This window comes from Muscardinus avellanarius (assembly GCF_963383645.1).
Source record: "Muscardinus avellanarius genome assembly, chromosome: 14".
Taxonomy (NCBI): domain Eukaryota; kingdom Metazoa; phylum Chordata; class Mammalia; order Rodentia; family Gliridae; genus Muscardinus; species Muscardinus avellanarius.
Genome location: NC_137800.1, coordinates 2,003,107 through 2,025,225, shown reverse-complemented (window position 1 = coordinate 2,025,225; position 22,119 = coordinate 2,003,107). Strand labels below are relative to the sequence as shown.

The 22,119-nt window shown below is 42.4% G+C and overlaps 1 protein-coding gene across 1 annotated transcript in view; it reads left to right on the top strand.

Moving 5' to 3' along the window:
• CSMD1 (CUB and Sushi multiple domains 1) overlaps positions 1 to 22,119 on the top strand; it is a gene marked incomplete at both ends in the record, with an annotated part of 1,592,168 nt that overhangs the window by 1,335,138 nt on the left and 234,911 nt on the right. Inside the window, 2 exons of the mRNA XM_080710482.1 lie at positions 10,708 to 10,899; positions 11,409 to 11,535. Of these exons, the coding sequence (XP_080566608.1) occupies positions 10,708 to 10,899; positions 11,409 to 11,535 (319 nt within the window). The remainder of the gene's footprint in view (positions 1 to 10,707; positions 10,900 to 11,408; positions 11,536 to 22,119) is intronic.

Here is a 22,119-nt window from a genome sequence, read left to right as displayed (position 1 = left end):
ACTAATTACTCTTTAATTTTGAAATTCAGTGAAATTGAAAAGGGCAACGATATTTCAACTTTTGAAAGGGATTTCAACATTTTCTGGAATAATTTGGAGAGAATTTACTTTTCTTTCCTCGTCAGGATTGGGCTAGGATAGACTTGGGTGTGTAATTTGAGAGGAGAAGGGAAAGGAGGCTGGCATGGATATCCCTGGCCTTGGAGACTATTGCCTATTGACCTGGGAATGCAGGTTTCAAAGGTTGAAAATGGGAAGCTAAGACTCTGCATGTGGTCCAGGTGGGTTTTGGCATGGCCTGGTAGGTGATTAGAGATGATTGGATTACATAATGTAGCCCAGATTGTAGAAGCTCATGAAGCCAGAGGTCGCTCTTAGGAAATCACTCAATCTACTCCTGACGTGCTGACAGTAAGAACCCAGAACGGAGGTGAAGTTTAGAAAGCAGTTTTAAAAAGCCCTAACTTTGCAGGGCTGGGTGATGAATCCACAGTAGGTGGGGGGCAGGAAGGAATAACCGGTGGCCTGGGTTCCCACCCTGGGGACAATGTCCTTGTCGTTGGCTCCCCAGGAAAATCAGAAATGTTCCTGGGAGGTACAGGATTTCCCAAGCTAAATCCTCAAGCTAATTGAAAATCCCTTTTCTCTATTAAAAATAAGGAAATGATTCCTTAAGCAGAGTCATCAGGAAAATTCCTCCACATTAGAGTCTGAAGTCGTAAAATAAGTGGGGGTGGTCATGCTTTGCCCCGGGATGGATAACCTGGCCCATTCCCTGGACTCTGGCAGCAAGCCTTCTCTGTGGAATAATTCCACCTAGAGCCCAGGTGTGCAGGGGACCCCCCACGTACACACACGTGCACACTGCTTTATTTATCCATCGGGACCCTGTGTGCTCTGTATTTTTCAACTACTTTTAACATGGGTTGAAAAACTGAGTTAATATAATTCCAGAGGTGGTCATTCATGGCTGACTCTACTGGAAACTTCTAGAGGTTTTAATGTATTTTAGAATGAAATTAACCTATATGGGAGAAGAAATTATCTGTCCTCTTGAACAACATAAAACTTGAAGGACATGCTACAAAATTGCTCATTTATGGCATTATATCCGTATTAATTTGTTTTTTTTTGTTGTTGTTGTTGTTTTGGTGGTACTGGGGTTCCTGGAAGCCCTTCTACCTCCGGGCTACACTCTCAGACCTATTTTTACATTTTTTTTTTAAATTTGGAAACAGGGTATCCTAAGCCAGCACGTGCGGCTGGCTTCGAACCTGCGCAATCCTCCTGTCTCTGCCTCCCAAGCGTGGGGATTACAAGCGTGCGCCACCACGCCCGGCTTATCCTAATTAATTTGAATATTTAATCATTTAACTGATATTTTATTTATGTATGTATTTATTTATTTATGTGTTTATCTATTTATCTACTTATTTGTTTTTGGTACTGGGAACTGAACCAAGGGGCATTCTACCTCTGAACTTTAACCCCAGCCCTTCTTATTTTTTATTTTGAAACAGGATCTCACCACATTGATGACGGTCTTGCTAAGTTTCTGAGGCTGGCCTCCAATCTCAAACCCGCCTGTTTTTGCCTCACAAATACTGGGATCTGCTTAACTGATATTTAAAAAGTAAAAGGTTGATTTTCAGGCCTACGGAAATAGAGTTGTTCTAATAGAAAATATAAATAAGAAAATCTTTCATCCAGAAGGTAAGGACAAGCTGGGCATGGTGGCACACTCTTGCAATCCCAGTACTTGGGCAGTACAGGAGAATTGCGAATCGTGGACGGCTTCAGCAACTTAGTGAGGCCCTCTACACTAACTGAGACCCTGTTGCAAAATAAACAATGAAAAATAGGGCTGGCCCCATCGTTTCCAAGTCATGTTTGTTCTTTAACACAAACACAGAATAAGAACAGTTTTCACTTCTACTGGAAATCTATTCTGTGATTCAGACTAATGGGTATCAAAAATTATTAGTCAGGCGTGGTGGCGCATGCTTGTAATCCCCACGCTGGGGAGGCAGAGACAGGAGGATCACACAAGTTCAAAGCCGGCCTTGCTGGCTTAAGAGACCCTATTTTCAAATAAAAATATAAAAAATAGATGTCTGGGAGTGTAGCCTGGAGGTAGAAGGGTTTCCAGGAACCTCAGTACCACCAAAAAAAAAATAATAATTATTGGAAATATGTGTTCTCAGTTCATTTTTGTGGCACTGGGATGGAACCCAGGGGCTTTCTACCTCCAGACTACACTCCCAGACCTATTTTATATTTTATTTGGAAACAGGGTCTCACTAAGTTGCTGAGAGCCTCACTTAGTAGCTGAGGCTGGCTTCGAACCTGTGCGATCCTCCTGTCTCAGCCTCCCAAGCACAGTGATTACAAGTGTGTGCCACCATACCTGGCTTTTCAGCTCATTTTTTTTAATCCACAAACTAAATTCACTGTGAAAAAATATTTTAAGTTTGTAATGCTGTAAGATTTCTATATTGAATTTTATATAATGTAAAATAATCCAGGGAAATATCCACTTTAATGTGTATGTAGAGCAGCAAACATGTCAGCTTCAACAAATAATGAAGGCAGATGGGCTCCCTCTTTAGAAAATCAATTTATGGAGAAATAGGAAATGGTGTATCTTCTGCTCTACTGCTGTGGAATAGCGTGATTGAAAGCAGTCTGGAATTTCACAATCTGTGTATGTCCAATGGAATGTGATACCAACACTTTTTATTTTATGTTTTACAGTACTGGGGATTGAACCCAGAGCTTCGTACAGGCCAAGCCAGTGCTCGACCACTGAGCTACACTTGTGGCCCTGAATGCTATCTTGAAAGCCTTCGAGGTTTTGTAAAATATCAGGAAATAATAAAAGTTAAAAGGCATATCTTTATTTTCAAATTTAAAAAAGCCAGCTCAATGATTTCTTCCTACATGGACAGGCAGTGAGTTTTATATCATAGCAGCACTTTCAAATCGTCATAAATTGAATTTTTAGTTGAGTCACAGACACTAATGTACTCATGGTCTGGAATTAAGCACTATTTTCTTTCTTTATTTTATTTTTCTGTGATTCTGGGGATTTAACCCAGGGATATTCTACCTCTGAGATAAACTCCCAACTCTATCTTATATATATATTTTTTTATTTAGAAGCAGTCTCACTAAGTTGCTGAGAATTTCTCCAAGTTCCTTACGCAGGTCTTGAACCTACGATTTTCCTGTTTCAGTTTCCCAAGTACTGAGGTCATAGCTGTGTTCTACAGCACCTGTTCCAATATGCCTGGCCTACTTTAGGGTTTCCCTCCCTCTCTCCCTCCCTCCCTTCCTTCCTTCTTTCTTTCCTTCCATTCTTTCTTGTTCTTTCTTTGTGTTTTGGCACTGGGTTTTGACCCTACGGGCATTCTACCTCTGAGCTCCACCCCCAGCCTTCTCTTATTTTTATTTGGAACCAGGGTCTCGCTAAGTTGCCGAGACTGGACTCAAACCCGCGTTCCTCCTGGCTCAGCCTCCCGATTGCTGAGCCTAGCCCATTTCATGGTTTGTGTTGTCGGTGCCGGACTGACTTGGGCTGTGCAGTAAATAGATCAGGCCGTGGCTCGTCGCTGTGCCTAGGGAGGTCCCCTCCCCACCGAGCGCTGCGTGATACAAACAGACACGCGGGGGCAGGGCAGGGAGCATGCCGGTCACATGCCGGTCCTCAGGTGCTGTAGTAGGCTTCATGAGAAACCTGGGTAGACAGAGCGTGTTCAGGAGGGATGGCAGGGGATGTGTGAGGAGGCCCAGCAGGAGGGCATCATCTTAAAGATCAAACATGACTTGGAAATAATGAGGCCTGTTACAGCCTGGAAATTCAGGGGGCCTCAGTGCCAGGACATGGAAGACAGGCCGACTGAGCCCTGGCCTCGGCTTTCGGGGACACTTCAGGCTGTCTCTCAGCAGCCTTCATGGGAGGGAGGGGAGGAGGGAGGCTTGGATGGAGCAGGGCAGCTTTGCAAGCAAAGGGGGGCGGCTTCGAGGATCGCAGGGAAACTGCCGATTAGTATCATGGGCACAACAGAAGGCAGGAAAGCAAAGACCATTCAAGATGCCGGGGTCGTGGGCGTCCTTCAGAGCTGCACAAGCAGTACCCATTGGGGAAGAGGGCCGATCCATGGGCTGTGTTTTATTGATGAAGTCTTGGCGGTACATTTGTGTTGCTTTGGGTTTATTAGTGAATATTTTGCGACATTTGACATGTTGAAACATCATGCCATATGCATAAAAGTATACCAGGAGGCCAGGTTTGATGGAGGTGTGCCCCTGTAATCCTACTTCTTGGGAAGCTGAGACAGGAGGATCATAGGTTCGAGGGCAACCTCAGCAATGTAGTGAAACTCTCAGCAGCCTAGCAAGACTCTGTTTCCAAACTAAAAATAAAAATTAATAAAAAGGGCTGGGGGCGCATCTTGGGAAATTGGAGGTAGAATGTCCCTGGCTACACACACACACACACACACACACACACACACACACACACACGAAGAAATAAAGGAGTGGAAAAAGACAGTGTACAAGTGTAAACTAGCAGGTGTCTCCTAGCACAGTGGTGGGCGGTTGCACTGCACTCGTTAGTCTGTGTGACTCAGCTCCTAATGCCAAGGACTCTGGCCCTGTGAGCACTGACCGTCATCTGCAAGTCAGAGGATTTTCTTGGAGGAAGGAGAGGTGGGGAAGGAGGTGCACCATCCGCCTCTCTGGTGCCGCCGGGCCCAGAGTGTTTGGGCTGGGACCGTCACTCCTTTGAGTAAAATTGAGGAAATCAGCCCATGGCATGAGGTCTTGTGTTCTCACATAAGGCCATGCAATTTCTTTATATTTACCAGCTGTAGAACCATAAAAATAACAACATATGAGTTGTAACAACAGCAATCAATTTCAATATTGTTGGCAATTCCTTATAGTAATGCAGAGTTTATGAAGAGTTCAAAGTATTTTCATAAATCCTCTTCTTATAAAATCTCTATATAATGGAGGAGAAAGATCTGCCCCTGATCATTCCCAGTGAACTCCTGGGAAAATGAGGAGGCAGGATGGGGCATGGATGCCAGGACTCGTCTGTCACATGGGAGGCTCAGGGTCCCTGCCCCTGGTGCTCCGTCCCTGTGCGCAGCCCGCAGCCCTCTGATTCCTGTGGCCTCTGGCGGGTGTGAACCGTTCCCTCCTCAGTCACTTTACTGCACCGTGCAGGGTCTTCCCACACTGGCTAAGAGGGGTGTTGCCTTTTTCTCAGACTATGTTTGGCAAAAAGTAAGGCTGCACTCTAAAGAGAGGAAAGGTAGCATCACGGACTCAAGGTTCTCATCGCCCGTGGTGGGAGTCAACTCCTGAGGTTTGTGTGAGAATAAATAGTTCAGGGTAAGTCTTCGTGGAAACAGTTCAAGCACCATGGATCCCAGGGGCATTCTACCTCTGAGCGACACCCCCAGCCCTATTTTCGTTCTTTATTTTGAAACAGGGTCTCACCGAGCTGCAAAGAGCCTCGCTAGGTAGCTGAGAATCTCCTTGAACCACAGTCCTCTTGTCTCAGCCCCTAACTGATGGATCACAAGCATGCGCCACCATACCCAGTTCAAATTATGTTTTAGAACATGGGCCAGTCAAGTAATTCTGGAGGTTTAGTACTAACCAACTGTGGTTCTCAAGTGAGGCACGAAAATTACTTTGAGCAATGAGACATTCTTGGTCTCCTTTTATCAGAAAACCACAAATAAATACTATTAATAAAATGAATATCTAAAATGTTTTAGTATAATTCTCCTTTTACTTTATGAGTGCATGAAAAGGCTTTCCATATGCTTGCATATGCCATATCTTCTTAGACTGCTAAGAACTTTTTTATTTAACTAAAAAGGTGTTATCTAAATTGAAATGTCTTAGGTTAGTTTTGAGAGTATAGATTACTATGGATGTCTGGAGATTTCATTTGCTCAAGACATAGGAAAGGATTCGTCTCCTCTGGTCAGGCCATGGCGACTCGCAGGGCCGTGGAAGCCCAGGGGTCCCCACCCCCACGCCACCCCCTGCTCCTCAAGGTCCATCCAGTGCGTGAGACAGATGGAGTTGGAAGCAGGCTTCCAAAGAACTGACCCAAACACATGGAAATTATGAAAAAATAATTACAATTAAAATTTAAATTAAAAAATTAAAAATTGAAACAAAATTAAGTCTATGATAACTCAACAATGTGTTAGAAGAAAATATAGGACTTAAATCTTGGTGTTATTTGGATTTAAATCTTAAAAATCGTGAGACTGGACAATTACAAACAGAAGACATGGAGTTTCCAGCTCGCTGGTGCTCAGGTCTTGTTTTGACGGGGAACATTTTGTTCATAATATCTTTGCTGTGTTGATAATTTAAGAAAAAAATCTCTGGGAAATGAAAGGAAATGAAATTACTAAATATTCAAGCTTGTGCTGTAACTCTTAATAATAATGTTTTGACAAAAATATCTTGATTTATTTTTTCAAAGCTCCTTTGGTATAAAGAAAATACAAGAACTAGTGTTTGCACCTTGCTTCTTTGCTGGCTAGCAGTATGAAAACAGAGAAGTGTACTATCTCTCTCTCTCTCCTCTTTTTTTCTCTCTTCTCTCTTCTCTCTCTCTCTCTCTCTCTCTTTCTCTCTCTCTCTATCTATCTATATATATACATATATATACACATATAGCTATTATTCTTTGGCTGTCTTAAGACTGATAATCTAAGTCTTTTTAAATTCATATTACAATGGAAATAGTTCTCTTCTGGAAACTTTTTATAGATTTGTTTCTTTAAATTTAAATCTTTTATTTATTTTTTAAAGTTTCCCAATGAGAATACTATTGAAATAAGAAGCACTTTTCTTAGAAGAGATACATATATTGGTATTTCTTATAAAGCAAATACTGCCATGGAAGTACAAATTAAAATATTACAATTATATTTATTCGTGGTACCACATATTCACAACAAATATTTTATTAAAACTTGAGATTTAATTTAAAAATTAAAAAATTAGAGCACAATCTTTCCTAAACAGTACACATGTCTACATTTTAGAATATAAAGATGTCATTTTAGAACTCTGCTACTATATGTCAATTCAAATCATTAATATTTAAAAGCAACATGTTTTTAGATGATGGTTGTATATTACTCTTTCAATAGAGAGCAACCAAAGCTCAATTGAAATTAGCCTCCTACAGCTGGTGACAGGCACCTCTCTCCAGGAATGCTTTCCTACAGGCCTGGGTGAGGTCGGGGGTCAGGGGCCAGGGGTGAAACTGTTGCGGGTTCAGCTCAGAGCCCAGCCACCTGTGATCCTGAGAGATGTGCCAGGTGAGGGTACAGGTGCGAGATGCAGCTTGCGCAGGAGGCACAGTGCTCCCTAGAGGATACTGAACTCCTTCCTGGCACTAAGTGTGCACAGCAGAGCTCTGGGTTTCTCAAACCTTCTCTAGCCCGTCCCAAGCACCAACCAAGGTTCCATGTTGCCTGTGCTTCCCCCACGGACAAATGTCTGTGATTCCTCCTGTAATAACTAAGTGCGAGAAGTTTCGAGGGAATGAAGTTCTTTCTTCAGCGAATTGAAAATTGGAAAACTCAATTCTAGAAAGGCCAAACGACGGGGAAGAATATGAATTACAGGAGACACTGGGTGAGCCTAGAGGCATTTGGCAAACAAGCGTAGAACTTCTTATAAAATAATAAATTTCTCTGTGCCGTCAACGTCGTCAGTGACCTTTTGAAGAAACAGTAAAAGCAACAGAAGAAAGCAGCTTCCGCACAGAATGAAGCGTCACCGCCCCACCATAAAACCCTGCTTCCTTGCCCCAGTGGTGGGATGTGGTGATAAAAACAACTTTCCAGATTAAGTGACAGGAAAACCAATAAAACAGATAATTCTCTAAACAAAACTCAGTCCACATAAAGTTTAGGAGACATTTTTATTGATATAGATCTTTATTAGCTTCTGTGTTTGTTTTTAATGTTTCTTTCTTTCATACTCCAAATAAAGTCAGTCGGCAAGTCTGGGGACAAAAGATGAGTCTTAAAGCTAATTTTAGAATATGGGTGTGTTTGGATTTTAGAACTTCAGGTAACATAAAGGACATGTTTCTCTGACACAAAAGGCTATATGCGTTCTGAGTGACACTGTATGCATTAATATTTACAAACTATCTCTAGAGCTTATAGCTGTAAGTTTCTGCAAAAGCTCATGGACCTCCAAGGAAAACCATTGCCATTTTCAACATGGGCATGTGTTTCCAGCAAGAGACAGAATCTCCTCTGCAGAACAAGGATACGACTTGCTGTCAAAATGAAAGGTTACCCTTATTAGCTGTGCTGGGCTCCTCTCATTCCCGAAGCCTGCGGGTTGTGGTGTGTAGTTTGTCAATACCGATCTTAAAGCATTAGGTCCAGTAGATCAAATTCCCCGCATTCTGAGTAGGATCCAAACCAAACCGTTACTGCCTCGTAAACCAGGCGTATATGTGCTTTCCAAACTCGGCAAACCATCTATCCAGTTCCTTTAATCTTACTTGCATCCAGCACTAATAGTGCAGTGCAGGATTTTAGACATTGCTACTTCAGAGGATGTACTTACCTAAGAGATATTTTGATGAACCTAAAACACCCAGATTTGGTTTGCTCTTGGCTGAAGCATACCCTTGCTCTGTGGTGATGCTATGGATTTTAGAGTTCAGCAAGTACTGACTGCCAGGAGGAGCTGCCTGCACAGCGTGTACATGTTCTGGGCTCCATCGTACACAGCTTCCCTCTATGGTAGCACCACCATGGTCGTCAGTCAATCACCCTCAAGTACAGGGTTCTGTTAATGATAGTAAGCTAGATATTGTCTTTTGGAGGTTTATAGTTTTTATACTTGGATTTTGCTTGATGAATGGATATTTCTAATTTAATAGTCCACTAGTGGTTGATATGCCACTGGTAGTAAATTAGATGTTGTATTTTGGAGGCTTATAGTTTTTAATACCTGGATTTTGCTTAACTAATGGATATTTCTAATTTAAAAATCCACTGGTGGTTGATAATTGGCACACCTTATTTGAATTCAAGATGGTAGAGCCTTTTGGAACACTGTTTACTATATTGAAACCCTCCTCCAAGGGTTTCCAGTGGAAAGTACCACCTCTGATCAGTCTCTGACCCCAGAAAACTATTGTCCACAGGATTGCGCAGAATGGCTTTCTAAAGCACATCTCCAGTGTCTTTCTTCCAAACCCCAAACCAGGTGAAACCAGGATGGAGAATCCAGACTAAAGGAGCAGGGAGGCCTCTTGACAGCCTGGGTGCTCAGTGCATTTTCTCAAGTGTATTATGGACAAAATTGTTATGCCTCGATAGAGCAGATCAACACCTGCCTGGTTCCTGCAGAGCCAAGTGTAATGAGGGCTTTTCCCTTATGCCCATTGCCGCTTTGGGGAAATTTATAAGATCATTTGTTTTGTACCGATATCAATGAGCTTCCCTGCTTTGGTTTTCTAGCTATCTCTAGTTCAGTGGTGTCTGCTTGTCCAACTGCTCAAGCTATTGCAAGGATGATATCTTTAGAGTTGGTAAAGATGGACACCAGGTGTATAGAAACTTCTTAGCAACCCAGAGTGCATTAGCAAAGGTGCCTTCTTTTCTTTCCCTATGCCAGGTTGCAAGAGATAGTCTTGATTATTTAAGGATCACCAGGGTACAATCATATTGCATACTTAAGGAAATATGTTCCTCAGTGGCTGACAGGCAGACTTGGCAGAAAAATCACAAACTCCTCTTAAGATTTAATGTAATTTATTGTTTCTCAGAAGAGGAAAAATTAGCTAGAAATGGAAGTGTGCAGACCATGTGGCCCCTCGAGGTTCTGGCTCTGCTTTTTATAATCATTAAAATTTGCATCATGATATGAAGAGAAATATGTTACTGTGAGACTGTCTTCACAGATGGCTTTAAAATATTGCCTTACGTAAAAACAATAAACAGCTCTCAGAACCGCAGCAGCTAAATCTTCATTCCCGTCACCGGTTCCTCCCCGACTTGCGCTTTCCACTATCAGCGTGATTTATCTCTGGAGTGCCTGCCTGCTCTGCTGAGGTTCTTGGGGACCTTGTGACTACACCACAGGGAACGCAGCCGGTGGAAACTCGGGAGTCCTGACTCATGAAAGGAGTGATGTCTTAACTTCCTCTGAAGGCTGAGGTCTCCGAGGACAGAGGAAGGGATCAGCGAGGGGCAGGGTTGTGGCTGGGGTTAAAAGGTCCGTACAGTACTCCGTGCTACCAGCATGAGGCACCTCCTTCTGGATGGTCAAGTCGTGATAGCCAGGAGACAGAGGCTGCGAAACTCCTAACTCAGAGGAGGCTTTGAGGATCTGGAGGCTGTGGTGCACTGAGCAGAGGTGTGAATGGCCAGATGGGGAAAAGGAGGTCTGCAAAGGGCCCAGACATAGGCAGAAGCCACCAACACAGCTGACCCTCAGGGAGCGTCAAATACTTTGTAGACAGACCTTCTAGAGACCATGAATCTTTCCTCTCGTGAAAAAACACCATCTTCCTTTTCTTCCTGCACTACAGGGTGTGCTTGGGAGCTGAGTTTGCTTCACAGTTAAAACCCACGTGGGCTCCTCCTTGACTTTCGTTCACCCTTCCGCTTTCTTTCTCTCCTGTAGGTTTTGATCTTGTGAAATGTGAGGATCCAGGCATCCCTAACTATGGCTACAGGATCCGAGACGAAGGCCACTTCACGGACACCATGGTCCTGTACAGCTGTAACCCCGGCTACACCATGCACGGCAGCAGCTCCCTCACCTGTCTGAGCGGTGACCGGCGCGTGTGGGACAAGCCGGTGCCCTCCTGCGTAGGTGAGCCGAGAGCGTGCGGCCCACTTCATTCTTGAGGAGAAAAGGAATCACAGCTCTCGTTTCAGGGTGCATTCTTGCATAATCCTGATGACCGTGTGTGTGTGTGTGTGTGTGTGTGTGTGTGCGCGTGCGTGCGTGCGTGCACACTTGCATCTGTGTGCCTGGGTTTGAAAGATTTCCTAGTTCTGTTTTATGTAATCGATATGCACCTGTTTTTAGAATAATCACATAAATATGCCATTGCTTTTGAACTCAAAGTTAAATGACCCAGAAGGTAAAAGTCAAGGTCAGCCTAGGAGGAGCAAAGTAGAAGTCAAGGTCAGCCTAGGAGGAGCAAAGTAGAAGTCAAGGTCAGGAGGAGTAAAGAAGAGAAATGATAGAGAGTGCTGGATGAGAGGGATGTTACTTTTGGTGTATGTAATATAGAAATGGTGGGTTTTGTGTTTGCAGTCAGCTAAGTAGAAACAGAGACCCTTGGAGCTGATTCCCCATCTCTGTGTCTTTTACAGCGGAGTGTGGAGGCCGCATCCATGCCGCCACGTCAGGACGTATATTGTCCCCCGGCTATCCAGCCCCCTATGACAACAACCTCCACTGCACGTGGGTGATAGAGGCGGACCCTGGAAGGACCATCAGGTACTTGTTAGACTTGCATTGCAACCATGCGTAGACAGAGGCGGGTCCTCTACTCTCGAAGCAGAGACAGCAGAACATCCTTTCCACGCACAAGGCTGTGATCTCTAAAAGAGGAGCAGACGCAGCTCCGTGTCCGGTACTATTCAGGCATGCTTTGGAGATGGGTTGACTCTTTCTAAATCCTCAGAAATATAGGGAAAGCCAAAGAGCACAGGAGATGAGAGGCCAGGGTGGGGATGGACATGGGAGATCAGGGGCAGGGGCGGGGATGGACACGGGAGATCATAGACGGGGGCGGGGATGGACACAGGAGATGAGAGGCCGGGTGGGGATGGACACCGCTTGAACTAATGCCTTGTGTCCTTTTTCACAAAACATTTAGTGAAGGCCTTGACTGGCATCTTAAACTGGTTGCCTGCAGCTTTATAACGTGATAAAACTGAGAAAGAGGAGGGGCAGGGGGCGGCGCACACTCCTTCCCATGAAGCCCTGTCTTTCTCCTGACGTCCATGTCCTCTGAGTGTCCTGGGTCTCCTGTTCTATTAACTTCAATAAAAATGGTGTCCAGCTCAAACCATCACACACAAACTAACGCCATTTACAAATATCACCTGAAATTCTTGCCACATAAAAGGAACAAGAAAAACACCTTAAAGCTATCCAGATGGCCAACATACTACTCTATAATTCATTTTTTTAAAATGATGTGTTTGTAGTTAGTGGTTTATTAAATGATAATTGATATGTGGGAATGATATTAAGCTGTTTTATTTATGTATGTATTTATGTATATAGATATGTATGAATGTATGTATCAATTAATTCACAAAAATAGACTTTGCTATTTCACATGCAGCATTGTAAAAAAAAAAATTCATTGCAGACACCACCCTGTTGTGGTGGAGGACTTTTCTTTTCATCCATATCTTTCAAATATGAGAGGACACTTAATCAAGCTTATAAGATTACCTTCTCAATATAAGGCACAGACATTTTTCTAAGAAGGAAGGGAAGAGGGAAACATCAATATTTATCACTCATTGGCTTGGCTGATATTCAACTTCATCTTGACCTGTTTCTAGTGATCCAGTCAGTCTTCCTTAGCAAAATATACAAAGTCATCGCATGGCGTTGGAAAATAGCATTATTAACAGCACGGAATATATTTTTCTAGCTTAAAATTGTCCTCATATTCATGAAAAATTGGATGTGGCCTTACTTTGGTAGTTGTAGGCTGGTTTTCTAACCACAGTCACTACATTGTTGCCATAGCCAACATCACCTACAAGTTTAACTGGAAATGAAAAACACTTCCTAGGCTCATGTTTACATGAGCCCAGGATTATTTTAAGTATAAAAAGTCTTAATATAAATATCATTAATTACTGTGCATTCCTACTATGATTCTAAATTGTAAATGTTTTTTTTTATTTTTTTTTTCATTCTTAAGGGACATTTCAAACAGACCCTCAAAAAATGCAGAAGGGATGATTTTAACTCCCTAGGCCCATTGTTATGAAGACCTCCTTTGATTTCAATAAGACCCGGGGCAATTTCTGATCATATATTGTCTTGACTTTTCACTTCAAGTGATTGAAAACCCCAAAATAATTATTTCTATGGTTCTTTTGGGTGTAGAAGAACTTTGTAATTTAAATACCTATGCTCTAAAGCAGTTACATGGACCAACATTAATTAATATTCTAATAACCAAACATCAGTGTTCATTCAGTCCTGTTAAGAGTCAAATGTTTTCTGAGTGCATTGGCACACACCTGCAATACTAGTACTTAGGAGGCTGACATAGAAGGAGCCCAGGACTGAAGCCAACACAAGTTTGCATAAGAAGACTGTTATAAAAAGTAGAAAGTGCTGTGGGTATGGATTAGAGTAAAATGCCCTTGGATTTAATCCTTAATACCACACAATCTACACACACACACACACACACACACACACACACACACACGCACACACATTTTTCTAAGCTGGACATGGATGGTGGTGTGTACTCCTGTAATACCAATACTTGAGACAGGAGGAATTGTGGGTTGGGAGCCAGAGTACAGTAATTTAGCAAGACTCTATTTTGAGAGAAAGAAGAGAAAAAAGAAAAGAAAAGAAAAGAAAAGGAAAGAAAAGAAAAAGGAAGGAAGGAAGGAAGGAAGGAAGGAAGGAAAAAAGGGAGGATCAAAAGACAGAAAGTGAAACCCGAGCGTGGTGGCGCTCGCTTGTAATCCCAGCATTCGGGAGGCTGAGACCGGAGGATCGCGGTTCGCGGACAGCCTCAGCTACTTAGTGAGGCCCTCTGCAACTCAGTGAGACCCGGTTTCAAAATAAAGAATAAAAAATAGGGCAGGGTCTGTAGCTCGGAGGTAAAATGCTCCTGGGTTCCATCCCCAGACTTGCAAAAAAAGAAAAAAAAAAAAAAAAGACAGAAAGTGAGCTGGAGGTGTAGCTCAGGGGTAGAATATTCCTGAGTTCATTCCCCAGTACCACTCAAACAAGACTGTGTCTTAGACGTTGAGCGTGTCCCTAGCGCTACGCAAAGCCTTGCTCTGAGAGGCTCAGCATGCCCAGGCCTGAGTGGAGCTCTGGCTTACGTGTGAGTGTGAGGGAAGCAGGAACATCCTCAGCACCTGCACTAGGAAGTGGTCAACCTCATCAGATCAGTGTGCTGCCCTCAGCGTCAATTGCTCCTCTATGATGCTCTGTATGGCACTTTTTGAATGTATTTCTGTCCCTAGTTGTCCACAGGAAATTATATGTGGTAATATAGTAGAAGGTTATTCTTCTTAATAAGCTCATGAAGTGTTACAAATATTAGAAGGATGTTAAAATTTGATCAAGGTTATCAGACTATCCCTCATACAAATTTTGAAAGAAAGCAACGCAGCAATTGCTGATCCTGTCTCCTGGGTCTTTCATGGTTGATATATTCCAAGCCCAGGCAGCTGAACGGTCAGGTAGGATCTGACTTGGGAATGCGGGAAAATTTTAATCGACTTGAGATCCCTGCGGGAAAAATACTTGGGAGGTCATCTATGGATCTTCATTGCCAGCTCCATGTGGAGTATTAGTAAGTGTCTGGGTGCAGGCTGCTGGCCTCCCCATGTGCAGGGCCCTCAGGAGACAAAGACATGCCTCCTTTCCCCTCTCTTTAGAATTCAAATTCGACCTGGACATTCTTGTTGTAGATGACATTGAGGAAGTAACTAGTCAAGAGCATCTTCAGCATAGAAAACAGGAAGCAGTGTGCCCCAGGGTTGCCCCACACCTCCAGCTTCCCCTCCTCCTGGGCCCTGGGCTGGGAGCACCCGCCAGGGTTAGCTGCCTCGGCCTGCCGGGATCCGCCAGCATCCCTTGGCTCTCAAGCTTCTCAGGCACACACTTCCCATCGCTGCCGTTTACATCCATTACCCTGGGCTCAGAGCAGGCTCAAAGCTCAGTTCCCAGGTGGCAGTGCACAAAGGGAGGTCAGGGAGGATGGGGCTGTACTTAGTCTTTCTGTTCTTACATCTGTGTGTTGATGGACCGCAGAGCGCACGCCACCCGTCACCTCACAATGGTGGTGTCTCCTGGTCCTCGTCTGCTGGGACCGGGGCCTGGTGAAGCCCCTCTACACCTGCATAGCCACACGGTGAGCCTAGGCGGCCTCAGTTCCCAGACAATCCCACAGATATCTACCAAGATGAGGGACCTGGAGGAGGAAGAGGAAGAAGCTGGAGGCTCGGGGAAGAGATGAAAGCAGGATTACAGAAGTGAGGGTGAGAGGGCGCTCAGGGGGAGTCACAATGCAGCTGATGTTGGGGGCACCAGAGCAGTCCCCAGAGGCCTCCAGGAAGCAGAGCCAGCAGAGAAAGGGAGCCCTGATGAGGGGCAGGAGAACCCATGGAAGGTGACCTCCTAGAGCTGCCCAGGCTCCCAGAGGTGGAATGGTGGGGGCTGGTGGCACCTCCTGCCTTCCCCAGCTTACCACATTCTCTATCTGCAGTGAACCCCCACACACGTGTCCCACATGCTGCAGCCTATCACCAGACCACACTTCTCCTGCCTCATTCCTTATTCTTGATGATGTCTGTCCTCTCCACATGGATGAAAGTCTCATTCTTCAGAACTGTCTGCTAATTCCCTCCTGGTTCTAGGATAGTCCCTCCCCATGAACACCATCACCCACCAGGCGCACACACTTCATACAAAATGGTGTAGGAATAACCTGTACACCCTTCAGATATTTCACGTCACTCCAGATCACTGGGACACCTGGGAGTATAGTGACAGGGAGTAGATGTTGTACCACGTTGCTGTGGGCGTAATCATAAGAGAGAATGTCTATACGTGTTCATACAGATGTGGTGTCTACAGGGATTGAATCCACGGGTGCAGAGGTGGCTGTATTCTGTAGTGTGTTCCTGGTGTTAAACACCATGAATCTTGTACTTTTCTCTCTCTAGCTGTGTGTGTGTCTGCGCACGCGTGTGCGTGTGTGCGTGTGTGTGTGTGTGTGTGTGTGTGAGAGAGAGAGAGAGAGAGACAGAGACAGAGACAGAGACACAGAGAGAGACACAGAGAGAGATTGATTGAGGATTGAACCCAGGGTATTCTATCTCCATGTTATATCTCCAGCCTTATTTTTATTCTTTATTTTGAAACAAGGTCTCACTAAATTTCAGAGGGCATCACTAGTTAGCTGAGGCTGGCCATGAACCCACAATCCTCCTGTCTCAGCCTCCCAAGTACTGAAATTATAAGCGTGTACCATCACACCCAGCTTCAAGTTGTTGTTTTGTTTTGTTTTGTTGTTTGTTTTGTAGTACTGGGGATGGGACCCAGGGGCCTTTTTCCTCTAGGATATACCCACAGCTCTATTATTTATTTTGAAATAGAGTCTCACTAAGTTTCTGAGATCCTCACTAAGTTGCTGAGGCCAGCCTCAAACCTGTGATCTTCCTGTCTCAGCCTTTCAAGTACTGAGATTACAGGTGTGCACCACCACGCCTGGCTCTATTTCTAGTTTTTGCTATTATGCACAATCACAGTAAATAGTCTTCTGAGTCAGTCTTTACCTATGCTTATAATTAATTCCTTAGAATAAATCCATAGGAAATTCTTTGCTAAATCAAACAGCACAGACATTTCCCTGGGTCTCCATACAAACCATTCTGTCTGCCAAAGCTCATCACTTTGCTTGACATTTAAACCAGATATTTTGTCTGCTCATCAAAGGCATAGTGCCTTCATGGTTTTTAGCACGGCCTTTAAGGTTATTTATCTTCATATCTTTTAAAATAATAATGTGTTGTAAAAAATTAAAAACCCTGAAATGAACTTTGTGTTCATCCTAAGAACCAATTTTTTTTGTGGAGAGGGCAAAACTAGAGTATACATTAATGCATAGCAAAACATTAGAAACAATAGGAACCAAAAGTTTTATGTTGAAAATATGATATATTTTTTTTCTTTTAATTTTTTTTATTGGTGCATTATATTCATACAACATATTGGGGTAAAAAACGTGTGTGTACAAACATGTACTCATCGCTGATTTAACCCCTACCCAATTCCCACCCCATTTCCTCCCCGTCCCTCCTTCCCTTGCTTGGCTTAGTGGTTGACTTTGATATGTTTAAGTACATTGTGTGTTTTAGAGATTTTCCTCTTCCCCCCTCCTTTCTCCTTCTTTAGGTTTTCTTGTTTGCTCCTCTATAGGATTTCCTCTTTCAAGAGTTCCTCCTATGACCCATTTCTCCCTAACTCTCACATATTAGGGAAAGCATCTGATTTCTTATTTTTTGTGACTGACTAATCTCACTTAGCATAATGTCCTCCAGTTCCATCCATTTCCCTGAAAATGATGTAATTGAGTTTTTTTGATGACTGAGTAAAATTCCATTGTGTGCATATCCATTCATCTGTTGATGGACATCTTGGCTGGTTCCATAGTTTGGCTATGGTGAATTGTGCAGCTATGAACATAGATACACATGCATTAGTTTGGTAGTTTGGTTTCTTTTCTTTTGGGTAGATACCCAACAGTGGTATTGCTGGATCAAATGGTAGGTTTGTTCCCATTCTTCTGAGGATTCTCCATACTGTTTTCCAAAGTGGTTGCACTAATTTGCACAAATAAAAAACATATAAGATTTGATTTATATATTTACCTACCAATTATTTCATATAAGCATTATCATCCCTTAATACTGTTCTGAATATCTTTCAGTAATAAATATGGTCAAATTTTCTTTCCATCCTTATAATTCAGCTTGGTTTTCATTGGTTGTCAAATACTATTTTGTTGCTGGCATGCGCTGTAATTTAGTTAAACGATGCCCCTTTTTCATTTCTTCAGGTGTTTTTCTAGTTCTTTCACTGCTATCATAATGCCACATCCTTCCAGTAGATCGCCTCTAGTGTCCTTTTGATGATGGGTTTCTAGCGGGACTCGCTGTGTGTGCATATTTGAATCTTTACAGCCATTACTGTAGCGCTCTAACAGGAGTGTGTGTGGCTACTGCTAGGACTCTAGAAACAACTGCAGATCCTCCCTGAAGCCGAGCAAAGCCATTTGGAAAAGAAAATATGCAAATGCTGAGTGCATGGTGTCTGTGCACAGCTTTTCCACGGTGACAGTTACGACATGTGCTTGTGTTTATTTGCTCCATGGCTCTTTTCTCCTTGTGCACCGTGTATCACCTGACAGGCCTTCCCCAGCCCCTCTTCTGTCTTACTCTTTGCCTGAGAGGAACCCTTCTTCACTGTGTGGCCTTTTTCTCAAGAGTCTCAGAAATTGCTACAAGGAAGCTTCAGGAAAGGCACCATATGCTGTTCTGTTTTAACCCTTCTCTCCCTAGTCCTGAAGTATTTGCCATTTTATTTATCTTTTTCAATTTTTATTTATTTATTTTAAATTTTTATTGGTGCATTATATTCATACATCCTATTGGAGTAAAAAAAATTGTGTGTATATACATGTACACATCACTGATTTAAGCCCTACCCAATTCCCACCCCATTCCCTCCCCGTCCCTCCTTCCCTTGCTTGCGTTAGTGGTTGACTTCGATATGTTTAAGTATATTTTATGTCTTAGAGATTTTCCTTCTTCCCCCCTCCTTTCTCCTTTAGGTTGTCTTGTTTGCTCCTCTGTAGGATTTCCATTTTCATGTAGAGTTCCTCCTATGACCCATTTCTCCCTAGCTCTCACATATTAGGGAAACCATAAATTTTAGTAATTTTTTTCATTTGAATGAGAAGTGGGTATTAATTTATTGATTTTCAAATGTTGTTTACTCTATTTTCTAGTGGAGCCATAGTATATTTTCCAAGATATACAACTTGTGACAAGAGGTTGTATGTTTTTTCTTACCTATATAAGCTTCTATTAGTATGTAACATACATGCTTAAAAGTGTAGAAATTATAAAAGTGAAATTTGTTCACAAATAGAACAGCCTCATATCACCAGCACCCCCATGCAGAAACATAAAATGATCAGACCCAAGATGTACCTCTTGATTCTATTCCAGTCATCTCTCTTCCTGGCTAATCACTAGTCTGACTTCAGATAACTCTTTGCCAAGTTTGAACTTCATAGAAATGGAACTATATGGACAGATTTGTTGTATGTCTGGCTTGATTTCCTCCACTATTATAGATACTCTTGCAAGAATACACTATAATTCACTCACCCTTCTTTGTATCAATGGCCACTGGATTGTTTTGATCCCGTTTAGGCTATTGGCACCTGAACTTTGTTGAATCCGCTAACACGTATTATCAGGCAGCTGTGAATTTGTGAGCATAGACATAGACTGGAATTTCTGGGTAATGGTGAGTTGGACACTCAGTGGGCACTCTTTCTGTTTCCAATCCCTTCATGAGAGTTGTTCCAGTTTCTTAACACTGGGCATTGACTGTCATTTCAGTCAACATTCTCACTACTATAATCCAAAATATTGATCACACAATTTAGAGAAGAGAAAGAGAGAGAAGAAAGAGGAGAGGAGAGGAGAGAAAGGGAGAGGAGAGAGGAGAGAAAAAAAGAGAGAAGAGAGAGGAGAGAAGAGGAGAGGAGAGGAGAAGAGAGGAGAGGAAGGGAGAGGAGAGGAAGGGAGAGGAGAGAGGAGAGAAAGAAAGAGAGAGGAGAGGAGAGAGGAGAGAGGAGAGAGAGAGAGAGAGAGAGAGAGAGAGAGAGAGAGAGAGAGAGAGCGAGAGAGCACCAGCACCAGGTCTTCTCTTACATCATGGAGAACAGAGGCAAGAAAGCAAACAAAGAAAAGATTCCAAGATAAAAGCATAGTTTCTAAGACCACACGCCGAGGGATTGGCCTTCTCCAGCCACACTCCTCCTGCCCTAGTTACCTCTCATCAGTAAATCTAGTATAAGGAATTTACCCACCGATGAGATGACAGCCCTCCTGACGTAATTCCATCAACTCTAAACCTGAACACGTGAGACCTCAGGGACAGTCCTGAGTGTTGTCTCCACTCCAGCCATGCTAGTGGAGTGTTAGTTTTTTCTTGTACTTCCTCAGTAAGGAATTAACATCATTAGTTTTTCACATGACTGAACTTTCAAATCTCTCTATGATGCATGCGTTGAAATCTTTTGCCCATTTTATTCCAAATGACTACCATTTTCTTGTTACTTTCTAGATGGTAGTTATATTTCCTGAATGCAGTCTTTTTATTCTACATATTTACTCTTATGTTATATCGTCTTTCAGTCTCATGATTTCTCTTGTTCAACAGTTTTTTCTTTTTTTTTCTTCTTCTTCCTCCTCCTCCTCCTCCTCCTCCTCCTCCTCCTCCTCCTCCTCCTCCTCCTCCTCCTCTTCTTCTTCTTCTTCTTCTTCTTCTTCTTCTTCTTCTTCTTCTTCTTCATCTTCTTCTTCTTCTTCTTCTTCTGGTGGTACTGGGGTTCCTGGAAACCCTTCTACCTCCAGGCTACACTCCCAGACCTATTTTATTATACTTTTTTAATTTGGAAACAGGGTCTCCTAAGCCAGCGCGTGTGGCTGGCTTCAAACCTGCGTGATCCTCCTGTCTCTGCCTCCCAAGCACAGGTATTACAAGCATGCGCCTCCACACCCGGCTACCAGGGATTACAAGCGTGCGCCACCACGCCCGGCTACACACAGTTTTTTCATACCAATGTGTTAGATTTACTTTTGCTCATTTTTGTTTATGAATAGTGAACTTTGTATCTTTCTTTAAATTATGTTACAACATAGATTTGATTACTCTTTTTCCTTTTCGCTTTCTGTTTATATTAGAAGATCCTCTTTTTCCAAAGTTATGACAGTTATTTTTGGTTTCCTTCTGGATTTCATTACCTTCCACATTTTTAATGGTCCATTGACTTTTGAAGTTAATTTTGCACCAGAGTGAAACTTCTGTCCTAAAACAGACAATTGTACTGAAATGGGTCTGATTTTGAGTTGTATTTCCTTTCACTGAAAATTTTGTCAATTCACTGTAGTACTCTCATCGTACTTTCTTATTTGTAAGAAGTCTTGCTACCTGGTCCTACAGCCCAACATTCTTTACATAGATTGCTATAACTGTTTTTGACCTTTTTCATTTGTGTATAAATTTTAGAAAGGATCATTTTCTAAAAAAGAAATTGTCAGGATTTTTACCAGAATCACATGCTGTCAATGAACATTTAAGGGAAACTGACATCTTCTACCCTACTGAATTCTCTGAGCCCTGGTATGCTGAATAGCTCCGTTTAATTGGGTCTGATGTCATTCTTTTCAGTAATACCACTTATTGTTCTGCATGACAGTCTTTCTTATTTTGGTTAGAATTATTCTTAGCTAAAGAATAGTTCTAGATGATAATGTAGTTCTTATTTTTATTTCATTTTCTATTTATTGTTGCCAAGTATAAATGAATTATCTTTTTATAGTTGGTTTTTATAAACATTCATTTATTCTAAAAGTTTATGTTTTAATTTTTTTCTATGTTAAAAACCACTTTATTTATAAAGATATTTTTTCTGAATCTGATGTTCCTTCTCTTGACTTATTTTAGTATCACAGACCCCAGAAAAACACGTTATTACCCTACTGTCTGAGACAAATATAATTATAATTTCAATAAACACTTTTATACATATTAACATTTAATTAACATTAGTATTTTTTATTTTGGATAATTATCTTATTTAAAATTTATCACCACTGGGCATGATGGCGCACACCTATAATCCAGGTACTTCGGGAGGCTTAGATAGGATGATCGGGGGTTTGAGGCCAGACTCAGCTACTTAGTGAGGCCTTTCACAACTTAGTTGGACCCTGTTGCAAAATAAAAATAAAATAGGGCTGGAGGTGTAGCACTAAGGTAGAATTCCCTGGGGCTTAATCCCCAGTACCACAATAAAATAAAATAACATGTATCATCAGGTTTAAAATATTTTGATAACTGTGAGATGCGTGTTTTGCATGATTTTTCATGTTGATCTCTTTGAGCTGATTCTGATAATTTATGTTTTCTGGAAACCATTTTAGGTATATGTCATTAGGTGGTGCCATGGTAACTCTGTGAGTTAACTTCTCCCTGATTCCTTTACCCTTATCA